The following is a 14,118-nucleotide window of genomic DNA, read 5'->3' on the forward strand; positions in this document are numbered from 1 at the left end:
AAGAACAATACATGTGGGGAAAAAGGTATACTCATGTTATAGTTAAAGCTTCATCCTGGGGTTTCATAAATTGACTTCCGGATCACTCATGTATAATTGAATCAAGCCTTTATTGAAGCACACTGGTTGCGACTGACCAGAACATAAAGCTGTTTCCCTGTTCAGCCCTGAACAATTGCAAGGATGCTCCTTATAAGCTTGAAAATCGCAAAAGGGACGTTTGGAGGTCTAGCCAATGCAAGCAAGCCAAGTTGCAGAAGTGAGAGAGTGCAGTCAGGCAGCAGGACGCTTAGCCAATCACAATTAGCCCAGTCACCCCAGTTACAGAAACATAGCCCCATTACCCTAGTTACAGAAACAATGCTCCATTAGGTAGTTCTGTGTTCTTAAAGGTTTCTATAGCAAAAGGAAAAGAACATCTTACCCTGGTCATGACCCTTCTACTTGGCATGGTTGTTTTATAAAATGGAGTTACTAAACAAAATGGAGTGACTTTGGCTTGACTATCACACTCACACATTGCTGGTGGGACTCTAAATTTGTGCAACCACTATGGAAAGCAGTATGGAGATTCCTCAGAAAACTTTGAATGGAACTACCATTTGACCCAGTTATTCCACTCCACATACCAGTGATGTTATGTGTTATGTCACGTCAATGTTTACAGTAGGTCAATTTACAATAGCTGAACTATGGAACTGAACTAGGTGCCCTTCAACATATGAATGGATAAAGAAAATATGGTATATATACACAATGCAATATTACTCATCTTTAAAGAAGAATGAAATTATAGCATTTGCTCGTAAATGGATGGAACTGGAGACTATCACGCTAAGTGAAATAAGCTAATCATCAAAATCCAAAGGCTAAGTGTTCTCTCTGATGATAACCCACAAGGCAGAAGAGGATAGAAGTTCACTGAATTAGACAAAGGGGAATGAAGAGCAGGGAGCGGGCATGGAATAGGAAAGACAGTAGAATGAATCAGACATAACTTTCCTATGTTCATGTATAAATACATGATCAGTGTAACTCCACAAGAATGGATCCTAATTAGAATAAGTTATACTACATGCATGTATAATATGTCAAAATACACTCTACTGTCATATAGATCTAAAAAAGAACAAATAAAAAATAAAAGAATAATTCAAAATAAATCCATGATTTCTATCCCCAAATTTCTTTCTTTTTAAATCTCTTTTCTTCCTCTTGAGATATATATAAAACTAATAAATCCTTTATAATCTACAGTTCTGTGACAAGGAATGCAAAGAGACATACCACCACCACTACTATCAGGATAAAGAAAAGAGCAGAAATTCCCTCAGTACCTTTGAAAATCACTTTCTCTCCTAACCCTTGCTTGTGGCAGACTTTGGTTTTGTCTTGTCCTGAATGTCACAAAATGTCAGTTTTATGTCTGTTTTTTAAAAATAATGCATTTGAGATTCATCAAGTTGTTGCACCAATTGGTATTCCACTCCATAGTTTGTTCAGCCATTCACCAGTGGAAGATTATTTGGGCTATTTCCAATTTGGGGGGGCAGATATACAACTTTACATACAGGTTCTTAGAGGATGTAGGTTTCACTTGGGTAACATAAACTTTGTTAAGAATTTACTTTCTTTGCTATTTCGTCTAATTTACTGGTGAGGGAGATTTTGTGAGTCTCAGATAAGCAGGATTGCTGGGTTGCATGGGAAGTCTAACTTTACACATAACTGCCATTTGGTTTACAAAGAGGCTATACCATTTCAGATTGCCAAGAACAATGTGTAACACCCTCACTTGTACTCCATTCCTTGTGGGCACTCAGTATTGTCAGGTTCTGTTTTCATTTTTCAACATTAGCCCTTCTAAAGAGTGTGCAAAGGTATTGCTTTTGGTTTTGGGCTATATCATCCTAATGACTGTGATGGTGAGCATCTTTTCAGGCATTTATTTGCTATCCATACAGTGTCTTTGGTGAAGAGTCTGTTCATATAGTTTGCCATTTTTGTTACTGGACGTTTGTTTTCTCATGAGTGAGTTCTGAGAATTCTTTATATATTTTCTACTAGCCTGTGGTTTAACCCTTTGGTTTACCCTTTTCTCTTTTAAAACAAAATTCCCCCCCCCCGACTTAGTTCTAAGACAACATGATTTAATAGGTATCTGAAATGGAAAAAAACCTCACAACCCACTTGTCATTGCAGACCGGGGGTTCCCCAGGTTCTCAGAGCTTGCACTGACCAGCAGATTCTGGTTTTGGCTAATAGTCCAGTGCACAAAGGCTTTGACATTTCTGCACGTTCTGCGTGTGTGCCTCTAACGCTCCTCCCCCGGCCTCTTCCTCCCCTAGACAGATACCCTTCTCTTTTCTGCTCTGCACAGGTGGCCAGAGCCATGCAGCCCATTCTCTAAGTCAGGAGTTGCCCTGTCAGAGTGCAAGGGGTGAGAAGGAAGTGGTAAAGGAACGGTTGGCTGAGAAGGTGCTGAGAGGACTGAGAGGATGGGGAACCATCTACAGAGGGAAAACAGGTGAGTCCAGACTCCCTACAAGGGAGCAGGGGAGAGGGTGAGGGCAACATGAGAAAAAGAGGGCGGTTCTTGGGGGTGAAGGGAATTGAATAAGGAATCTGACAAGAAATTCAGTTCCTCCTATGTGTCAGACACCCCACCAAGTTCCTTAAATACAACTTGGCCCAGAATCCTAGTGAGCAACTGCTGTGAAATGCGGAACAACTTCATCCAGAGAGGCCTCTGTGCTAGGCCACCTCCTAAGAAAGGAGCAGTTTTCTGAGGTCCTGGGGAGGGACTGCTCCCTTGAGCACAATGCTCTACAAGGAGCTCCAAGACACCTACTCTTTCTGTCACTGTTTTAAGTTCAAAACAATTAGCAAGTTTCCTGCCACCATGAAGCCTCATGTACTGCAGACTTCCTGGATTTAAAACAGGTAAGCAGAGGTCATGTACATAGGTAGAGAGTTTGGTTTAACTTTTCTAGACCTCAGTTTCCTCATTTTAAATGGAAAAAAATTATATGATACCTACCATGGAAACCTCTCGTGTGCATAATGCTAACTTAATGTCTGACGCATAAAATGATTCAGTAATCAGAAGTAAATTTTTTTTAACCAGTCTTCCTTCGCATCAAAGCAAATGATGTAAAAATAAGTACCACCCAAACTAAGGGGATCTTTAGGGTATAAAGTGACGTGGTCTAGGGAGAGGGAGCTTGCAGAATGGTATTGTTTATGGGATTTTTTGGTGTCCAAGATCTCAGATCATGCCACTGGAAAGTGGAGTACAGAAAAAGGGCGTATCCCCAAAATACCACTTACCAAAAGAAGGCTTGGAAATCATATGGAACGTCTCATGTTCCTTCTTGAGGATCAGTATTGTCTGAGACTCCTCCTCCCTGGATATTCAGAGCCCTTTGTCAGTCTTCTTCTCTAACGGTCTTCTGAAAGAGTATACATCCCTGTTTTTAAATGTGGGTGTGAGATCTTTGAATGTAGGGATTATTTTTCATTGTTTATTCACTGTTTCTTAAATTCTTGGGTCCTAGCATTGTTCCTGGATCATAACAGGCACTCCATAAGCATTATTTGAATGGTTGAAAACAAAGAAAAAACTGTCTTGAAAATAGAAACAAAATATAGATATGTTGTGAACAAGAAAGTAGAGATTGATGTCACAAGGGTAATTTTGCAGGACTTCAGTGGGAGGGTGGTGGATTATGACATTAACACATAAACATTCTGAAAAATTCTTGAGACAAACTTCTAATCATGGTTATAACATTAGATGCATTATATTTATTTTAAGTTGTAGAAGTCATTTGATTTCTTTATGTGTAAAGAGCCAATAATGTCTTTTCCCCATTTTTGTTTTGGATTTTGGTTTCTTTTGTGTTATTGATGGTAAAAGTTATTTGTACTTTAAAGAAATTAGTCCTTACATAAATATTGCAAATATATATGTATGTATGTATGTATGTATATATGTGTGTGTGTGTATGTGTGTGTATATATATATATATATATATATATATATATATATATATATATACTTATATATATTTCAGTTTGTGTGTCTTGGGCCATGCTAACTTTTATGGTTGTATGTTTGTTATATTTTAAAGATAATTGAATTAAATGTAGAAAGTATTTAGGTTTCTTGCATTTTTGCTTTAATTCTTTCCCCCTTCTAAGATAAGACCAATCCACACCTACATGTTTTGTGTGGTTTTGTTTTATGTTTAGCCCTATATATTCAACATATGCTTTCAGATTTAATGTTTTTTCAAATGGTTGATCAGTTGGCCTAGGATCCTCATTTTCATGCTGATTTAAAATGTTTTTCTTGACATATTCAAAAGTCTTGTATTGACTGGGAACTAAGTTTTTTACTTTACCCCATCACCCAGTTCCCACCCTGTCAGCACGCCCCTTACCATGTCTTTCCTGATCAAATTTGTTACAAAAACTGGGAAAACTCCCCCATAGGATAGAAGGGCACCTATGCTTTCAGGAGAAGAGCTCAGGGTTTCTGAAGGAAGAATCTGCCCCAGGGCAACCCAGACTCTCTCCATTACTGGTTGTGGATCCTTAAACAAATTGCCTATTTCAGCCTCACTTTCTTCATCGATTGGTAAGTAATAGTATGATAATATGAACTTCATGGTGGTTATATTCTGGGATTAAGTGAAATATGGCGCATAAAATGACTGGCACAAAGTAAGCAGTGTTTGTTAGTTTCTTTTTCTTCATACTCTCAACTTCCAGCAAATGAAAACGGGATTTTGCAGATATACAACCCAAACAATGAACCTATTCATTGTCTTTATTTAATTCTTTTCCTCTTCTTTTAGCCTGGTTCTCTGTCTGCCTCCTTGCTTTCTGTGAAAGATGGTGGTTTACAGGAACCCACTGCTTGTGTGCAGCCCCTGGAACCCCACCAGTGAAGGACCGCTGAGGAGCCCAGGCCTTCTCTCTGTACATTGACACTTTAGGGAATGTGATGAGGGTTCCTGGAAATTTGGGAACAAATGATTTAGGACCAGAGGTGCATGCCTAGGGGCTTTTCTGTGGCAATGGAAAGAATATCAGGTCAGAGACAGCTGTGGCGTGTCATTAGGAGGGAGTGTTAACAACTGCAAGAATGGCCGGGAAAGCTGAAGCGATTCTAGGATTACACAAACAGCACAAGTGAGCAAAGTGGGGAAAACAGAAAGAGTGAAAATCCTGGAGAGGAATTACTGAGCTCATTTCTGATACATTGAGTTTTAGGTGGCAGCGGGACACTCAAGAGATGCCTTGGAAACTCAGACTCCAAAACACCAAGCAGAGAACATCCAGGTGAGAGAACCCTATACCTAACTCTGTACCAGACTCCTCCCAGCTTCTGCTCAAGAAAAAGGTAGCCTGACAGGTCCTAGCCCTCAAATACCCATCACACACACACACACAACACACACACACACACACACACACACACACACACACACACACACCCTGCGTCAGCATAAGTGTACTTAATGTGAAGACAGGATAATAGACAATGGGGAAACTTTGGATGGGACTTGTGCTGCTTTGCTAGGAGTCTGAAGTAACTGTGAGCAACAGTCAATAAGACAGTGTCAGACTCTCTCCTACCCTGTTATAAAATAAGGGGTCCTATATCCTATTGTGTCTTTGTTTGCCTGTCTCAAATCCTTTGTGCCCAAGTTCCATCTAGACCTTCCATTTGAAACTTTATCTGTTTCTGAAGTCATCTCATTCCCCACATCATGACAATTCTTGGAAGGTTTATGAAGAAGTCCTTGAGTTTACCCTGATGCTGTTAAACAGAGCCTCATCAATTCTTCCTAACCTTCGGAGTGCCCAATTCTAAAGAATCTCCTCTAGGAAAAGAATCACCACAATGTGGAATTTGTATCCCAATGTCCAAGAATCCCAAAGTATGGTAAAATCTGTTATCCTGTTTCCTATGGAATTATTTGCACTTTTCTCATGGTTTCAGAAGGATCTTTTGAAAGAGTGGAACTAAAAATCAACTGCTGGGCCAAGGCTGTGTGGGGGCTGCCGACCCAGTGATTGGCCAACAGACCACATTCTTTAGTGCAAGCTGAGAATCATAAATTTTGGGGCAGGCAACATTGGGCATATAGTTCAAATATCCTAAAGCATATAATCCAAATGATGAAATAAATAAGAAAGACCAGGACCATTAAAACAAGGGAGAGATTGGATAGACCTGGGAGCAAGGGAAGTCTCTGTCGAAAAACGGGAACCTACAATCGCTGACTTGTAGGGGAGGTTATAGAAATTTGATTTGAGATGTGGAAATTATTGGATCTCATCCTAATCCAAAAACATTCACATTGAAATGCAAGAATATGTTTCAGAAAAGGCTTAATAGAGGAAAGAACTTACAAGTAGCTTTTTTCTATAGTCAACTTTATCTGATCCTTACAAACCCATTAGCTAAGCAGTATATATATATATATCCTCATTTTAAAATTTAAAAACTGTGGTTCAAGGAGTTCAGATATATAGATCCAGTAGTTTGAAATATACCATCTCCTTTTATCTCACTCTCATATCCCTTTTGTGAACTTTTTTCTTAGCATTGGTTTGACTCAGTAGTTTCCTTATGATGCCTTTTAGTTACAGAAGAAGGAGATGGAAACAAATGGCTTAAAGGGAACCAAAGGCAGCCAAAGAAGAGGAAGAGCTGCAGGCTGTGCCCTTCAGCCTCAAAGGATCTGATGACACACAGCCCCTGGAGGCTGTCACTACCCTCAGCCAACATGGTGGCCACAGCCACTGTTACAGTGCAGCTGGCCACTCCTCCACCGTCCCCTCTGACAAAATTCCCTGGGAAAGGTCATCAGAGAGACCTTTTTTGGACAGTGTTTTCCAAATATTCTTAACTAATGTAATAATTTATAGAAGGCTTTCACATCCAACCATGGGGGGGGGGGAGTTGACCATGTCTGAAATTCAGAAAGATGCACAGAATGATATTTAGATTTTAATCCAATATCTGTGCAGAGGGGATTTTTATTTTATCTATTGTCAATGACATGTCTGGCTATCTAGCTATGCCATTGGAGTCAGGTGATAGATGATCTTAGGTGCCAGCTAGTGTTACTTTGTTCTTGGCTACTCATTTCTTATTCATATTCTTATCAAGTATCTACTGAAAACATTTATTCTATGTCAGATGTGGCACATGCTGGTGTCATGTACCATGATAAATGAAGCAAGTATGACTCACCAATCTTGTGAAGCTCACATTCTAATAAAGAATATAGACAGGTGAGCAGACCATTAAAATGTAGTACGAAAAGGAGAAATTCAGAGTGCCCTGAAATTATGTGTAGATATGCCAAACCCACACTGGAATAAAATGACCTTTAAAGATGTCCACAGGCCTGTATCTTGATTTCCTGAAGATAATCCTGTGTTCCTCATCACAAAGGAACAAAGCAAATCTCTAGTATGGGGTGTGAGAAAACTTTTCCCTTTGCTGGGAATACAGTAAATGTTCTTTCCCCTGATTTGGAACCAGTGATGTCATCTTCGTCTTCAGAGGGATGTGTCCAAGTCACCTAAGGTGAAGGCATGCCTGGGGAAACAAAGGGTTTTCTACAGAAATGGTGAAGGGTAGGCAGCCACCTTAACAAAGCTGCATAAACCAGTCTTGTGACTGTGAGTTTCTCTTGGGTATTTCAGATGCTGGGATTGCCACGACACAGAAGAGTGTTTCTGCCTCCCGTGGTAAGTGGAGAATCACTCTTATGAGTGATTTCCCTATGTGTGGTTTCAGTGTGGTGTTTGCTCTAAGTTACCTGTGAACTCTGGGCTTTCCGTGGCCACAGTTGCAATCCTGGCACCAACCCCAGACCGCAGTCACTTAGAGTCGATCTGGGAAGCAACCCTCGGAATCGGGTGAGAAAGAGGAACAGTTGTCTCATGAGTGGTACACTCTCCTCAAACTGGCAAGCCTCAGAAGTGAGAGTGAAACTGGCTACTAATATGAAGACTTTTTTTCACACTGAAAATTCCAGGGTCTCCATGTGTAGAAGCACACCTTTCTGTTCCTTGCACAGATCATTTACAGACAGTATACTAATATAATTTACTATCCAAACTGGGACACCTTTGGAAATGATGAATATGCTAAACATAGTTAATAACTGCTAAGTGATTGGTAATGCAATTAACCACTGAGCAAATTAGGCAATATGGTGATCCTCCTCAGAGCAATGCATCCTTGTCTCCGGAGATGGTAATGGATGTCCACTACATTTATATTCCATTTTTCCAGGAGACCTTCTCTACAGTGTGTTCTAATGGAAAATGTTTAGAAGATCATAGATTAGGACTGGGAATGGCAATTATCCTGGCTCCCCCACTCATATGATATAAAATAAACTATTATTGTATTAGAAATAAACAAATAAACCTCCAAACAACCATAGTTCCCCTATACGTAAATTCCACATCAGGTTTAGAAAAGGGAAGAAAGGGAACAAAGAGAAAAAGGGAGCAGGGAGATATATGTCTATCTGGTCTCATCTTTCAATTTCTCTTTCTTATCCTCTGATTCCTGTAAGCTGAAAAGTCATCATAAAAGTCATATAAATTTAACAACTTAAAGATTTAGAATTAAATTGCAAAGGTTATTGTAATTTCTTTGGAGAGCTTCTGAATATCAAAAAAAAATTTACTTTTCTCTTTTTTTGTTTTTGCAGGAAAAAATTATGTGTTTTTAAAGCAAGGCAAGATTCCCAAAAGAAAAGTAAGTCATTGCCTTCCCATCATTTTCAATTTTGATAGGCATGTTTCCAAACTGTCCCTTCTCTATGCAGTAAAAGCCCTGTGGGCATATATCTAGGATAATATCTACATATGTTACCACAATGTATCCAATTATCTGTCTTTTGTCCCTACTGGATTGTGAGCTCACTGAAGAGAAGATAGGCTTATTCATCTCCATAAGTCCTTAGTGTCTGTGGTCTGGAGGATGAAGGAATGAACTGCAGAAAATAAATGTAAAAAGTGGAGACAGAAGACATTTATAAGGAGCTTCGAAAAAGCACAGGGATGGACAGTTAAAGATTTAGATCCTTGTCATGAGAGCACAGGAGAATCAGCAGCTACACAAGGAGCAAAGGGGCAGAGATGATAGGCTCTGCATAACAGCAATCGTACTCCTTCTGTGTGGATAACAGTTTTGGCAGGGAAAGACAAGAGCAGCTGCCAAAAGCCCACTCAGGTGGCTGGTGCACTGGTCTCCAGGGACAGATCAGTGAAGTTAAGGAGAGAGACAAATTTTGGAAGGAACAGGCAGTGAATGGCATTACATTTAGGATGCCTTTGCTTTCCTGGGCAGAGGGGAATGTAGTTTATTCACACACCAAATCCTTAAATCCTGCTTTGCAAGGTGTTTAAGTGAATAAGCTTACCCTCCCAGGCCAGCCATTTTACCCCAGGAATGGTGGGTCCCAAGAAATTCTAATCTTCATCAGAGTAAAATATGATATAAATAAGACCCCTGATGCTTACAGTCACAGACCCTGTTCTTTAATGATCATCGGGGGTTCTGGATAGCTGTAGAAGCACCTGGGGATGTGAGGCCCTGAGGAATGTAAATCTGTGCACCGCATGGCAAGCTGCATGCCACACCTGCCTCCTGTGCAGGCTGTGTGGAGGGCACCTGTTTATTTACGAGCTGGCCCTTTTGCCATTTTGGGGAGTGGGGGTTGGGGAGGGTGGCAGATGTGTTCATTTGCCTTTTTTGCTGAGTGGTCAGAGCCAGTCGATGACAAAAAACTGGCTTTTGAAAAACAGTCTTACTTGTGTCCCCATTCCCTGCAGCTTCAGGAATGGGAAAGCTCCCCTTAAGAGTTTCCCTTCTGTAAGACTTTCCTTGACCACAGCCACCACAGGAGCACCATCTCCTGCTGCCCTGCAGGACAAGCAATCCCCTCCTCATTGCATTCTGGGTCTCTCCAGTCTGTGTGCCTCCTAGGCTAGCCTGTGAGCCTCTAGAGGACAGGACTGTTTCTGATGCTTGTCCCCCATGTTCCTTCTAACAGAGTAGGTATGCAAAGGATTTTATTAAGTAAGGAGAACAGAGGGAGGAAAGCAAGGGGAGTGTGATTTCCCGTTTCACCAAGTGTGTCTCCTTCCACTTGATCTCTCAGCTTGAGCAAGCTTGGGCTGTTTCTTGTTCAGATAGCTCTGTGACTCCCCAGGGGTCTTCTGCAGATCATAAGAGCCCAATAAGGGCACCTCAGCTGCCCCTTGGTTCTCTGGTTGCTGATATTCCAGTTCTCACTCTTCTTAAATCACCTTGAGATGTGAAATTCATTGAGTTTTATTTTCTTTCTCTAGATGAAGGAATGACACCTACTCCTATCCAGGTAATAAGACCTCTTCTGACCCTAACATGGAAGAAGAACTTTTTAGATGCCAGGAATGTGAACCCAGGGCCATATGCAGGGCCTGGTGGCAGAAGTAGCAGCCCCTCTGTTGCACAATTTAGTTTAAGGAACTAATATTTACTGAGCATTTGATTTATGACAAGCAATGTACTGAGTGCTTTAGAGGCATCATCTCATGCAGCTGTCACAACAACCTCATAAAATGGTACCATTGTTTCTCCATCATTTAACATATGAGGAAACAGATTAAGTGATACTTCCCAAGGCTAGACAGCTGAAAGATGGCAGAGCCAGGAACCAAAGATCACTCCAAAATGCATGTTCTCTCCCTCTACTTGGCTCCCTTTGTTTTTATCTTCTGCAACCCCACCATAAGTAAGGCCTTTCCTTGAATTCTTTCTCTTTTTTAAGATGCAATGATCTCTATAATAAGTGATTATATCATCACCCAATTACATTAATATATCATCAGATCATTGACTTTTATGAGAAAGGGCTGCCCAGGGCCCAAGACTTAGGGAATTATACAAGGTGTTCAAGGGTCATTCTGAAACATGGGGTACAGAGAATACACGTGGGTAGTCTGTGTACACTGGGCAATATGAATGCTCAGGCTACCTTGTCTAGAGGTTGGAGTGGAGGCCATTTTTAGGAAAAATGGCCAAGAGATGGAAAGGAAATGGTAGTAGAAGAGAGACTTTACCCAGGATCAGGCCTGTGTGGAGACTAAAGTGTGAAGGGAATAGCATGAGGCCAAATCTTGATGATGACTCTCCTTTGGCCAGCAGGACGGTGCTAATCAGAGCCACACGGAGGAGCTCTGCTATGTCCTTATCCATCATCACAAGGACCAGGGAAGAAGGCCTTCAGGGACTTCTGCTGAGGTGTACTATGAGAATGTTTCCTGCAAGGCTGAGAGACCCAAAGAGTCTTTGGGAGGAACAGAGACTGAGTACTCACTTCTCCATGTGCCCTCCACTCCTAGGCAACCCCCTTCCCCAGAAGATGAATATGAACTTCTCATGCCGAGCACAATCTCCTCTCCCTCCCTAAAACAGCCACACGTACTTCCCTCCCCTTTTGAGACACAGTTTTCCCTTTTACAATGAAGAAGCTGGACTAGTGTTAATTTAGCACCAGCAGGTAAAAGTGGAAAGTGGGTGTCTCTGCCTGAAGCCAGCCTTAGGCAGGAAGCCCTTCTGTGTACAGTTTGCTAAAGACAAGGGCCTCTAAAATCCTGCTCAACATTCAACATCTGAGAGTCAACCAGTCATCCTGAACAGCACTATTTGAGAAAGGAGTGATCATCCTTGGTTCTAAAAAGAACTGGAAGTACTGTGTGGTGGAAAGAGATTTGTGGTTCCCCTGCAGCTCTGTTCACCACGAAATGTTCTTGGATTCTTACAAAATATCTTCATGATTGTTATCTGAAGGCACAAGGAAGTTTTCTCATTATATCAAGTGACCCGAGGGGGAAGTCACTGATTGCAGTGACTCAGTCCTACTCCCAATGACAGCCTGAGATACTCCTCTGAGGAATGTCCTTGATACAATGTCCTTCGACTCATTGGTTCCTGTGCCTGGGTTGGTTATGGGTTGAACCAGGAGGGTACAGTATAGGTTTTTATAAATCTTTAACCATGTTTTTTTTAAGCTTTATATTTCTCCCCATTAATTTATTTTGGTGGGGAGAGCTAGAGATTGAAACTACATACTAGGCAAGCAAGCTACTACTGAGCTACATCTCAGTCCCCCACCCCCCCACCCAGTAAACCTTAATAAGACAATCAGTCTCAAAAAATCATACTGCAGAAAGACCTTTGGAGATCCTTTAATCCCCTCATCTTTTTTTGGACTCAGAGACTAATTTGCCCATTGGTATACTAAGTTAATGGCACAACTTTAGCTAAGAGAGTGATTTCCTGGCTTCCGACTCAGTACTCCTCCAACATACTTACAGAAGAGCCTCTTCTTTGTAGTCAATCTCTCTATTAAATAGCATGTCATGTATAAAATAGGAATAAGAAGTCTACATGGGAAACAAAACTCACATCTACCCCTTCTCTGATGAGCACGTCTCCTTTGGCCTCGATTACTTATTGTCTCTCTTCTCCTTTTTTTAGTATTTCTAGAATTATGTCTATCCCTAAATCAAGTTCATCACACTGTGGCCCACTAACCGAATCTGTCCCATCACCTATTTTTGTAAATAATGTTTTATTGAGACACAGCCACACTTATTTCTTTGCATTGTCTGCTCAACCATGGAGGAGAGTTGAGTAGTTGTGACATAGACCACAGACCCTGAAAAGTCAAAAATATTAATGTTTTGTCCATTTATAGTTTTTAAAAAAATTGCAGACCTCTGCCCTACATGATCATATTTGAGATTAACTTAACAGGAATATGTTTGGTTATTGATGTAACTCATAAGAGTAGTACCAATAAAATGATATGAAAATATTAAACCACAAATGAGATGAGTGAGACCAAGAAAATTAGCAAATTAGGCTATTTCTATATTCACACCTGTGTCCTCCACTTGCTGTTTTGTTTTACTCATGGCCATTGTCCTAATTTTGGAGAAGTTAAAATAGTAAATGGTTTGTTGAAACAAACAGTAGATACATTATATGTTTCATTATTGTTTTGTTCTCAAAGCTAACCCAAGCTCAACTCTGCTATTTAAAATATGGCAAGTGCCCAATGAGGAGAAATCCAGTGGCTTGAGGCTAGGTGATCAACGCAGGCTTGCTGGGCTTTCAGCCAGCTGATGGTCTGCAGCTAAGAGTCAATCACATCCTGACATCTTCGCTTCTGCTAGTCTCCTACTTTTAGCAAAATTCTTTCCCAGGTAACCCTAACTTGGATCTCTGGCTGGAGTTCACTCAGGTTTGAAAGGAGGTGTTCATGGTAGCAGAGAACACTGTGCAAGGTGTAACTCGGCTGGGGGAAGAGTATGGACCCAAGACAGACAACCAGTGGTTCAAATCCTGGTTCTTTCTCTTCCTCTTCTGTGACCTTGAGTCTGTTACCCAGATGCTCAGGTTTTTCACTCACTTGGGAGGATTTACATTTAATATAGTAAGCAGAACCTCTATCATAAACCCCAAATAGAAATCATATCAAAAAGTAAGGAGAAACAGAAATCTTTTATGATGTATGGAGAAGAGCATGTTGATACATCTGGTGATCCAGGGCCACACAGGGACTTTCCAGCAAGGCAAAAACAAACTGATGGGTTTTTGCTGGGATTTTTTTACATGGATATGAAACCACTATGGAATTTGGTTGGTTGATATATTCTTAGTACAAAATGGTAACCTATACGTGTTTGAGTCTTATACTGTCCCAAACAGTATTTGCCTCCCCTCAGGACCACATTAAGTATAAATTCCTAGCCAAAAAGAAAAAAAGAAGAAGAAAAAGTTGTTCTTATACTGAAATTAGAAGGATTGTAAAAGGAAATTATTATGTGCTAGAGAACCACTTTGACGTGTTTTGAAATACCCACAATGATGTATGCAATGTTATTTGTCAATCAGAAATAATAAAAATAACTTATTTTTATTATTTAAGGAATGAGTTTAGTACACTTCATGTCCTTCGACTCATTGGTTCCTGTGCCTGGGATGGTTATGGGTTGAACTAGGAGGGTACAATACAGATT

At 40.6% G+C, this 14,118-nt stretch overlaps 1 protein-coding gene across 2 annotated transcripts; it reads left to right on the top strand.

Annotated features, from left to right (window-relative positions):
• Positions 1-2,388: 2,388 nt before the first annotated feature.
• On the top strand, positions 2,389-13,291 carry Gcsam (germinal center associated signaling and motility). Of its 2 annotated transcripts, none has more exons than XM_078044243.1 (6): positions 2,389-2,527; positions 5,281-5,349; positions 7,732-7,776; positions 8,754-8,800; positions 10,399-10,427; positions 11,237-13,291. In XM_078044243.1, exons 1-6 carry the CDS (start codon positions 2,499-2,501, stop codon positions 11,555-11,557), a joined length of 540 nt encoding a protein of 179 aa, XP_077900369.1. In that variant the 5' UTR covers positions 2,389-2,498; the 3' UTR covers positions 11,558-13,291. The 2 variants fall into 2 exon arrangements, with proteins under 2 accessions (XP_077900369.1, XP_077900370.1); XM_078044244.1 differs by lacking the exon at positions 2,389-2,527 and adding an exon at positions 2,556-2,943.
• The last annotated feature ends 827 nt before the right edge of the window (positions 13,292-14,118 follow it).

The sequence above is a fragment of the Ictidomys tridecemlineatus genome, chromosome 3 (genome assembly GCF_052094955.1).
Source record: "Ictidomys tridecemlineatus isolate mIctTri1 chromosome 3, mIctTri1.hap1, whole genome shotgun sequence".
NCBI lineage: Eukaryota > Metazoa > Chordata > Mammalia > Rodentia > Sciuridae > Ictidomys > Ictidomys tridecemlineatus.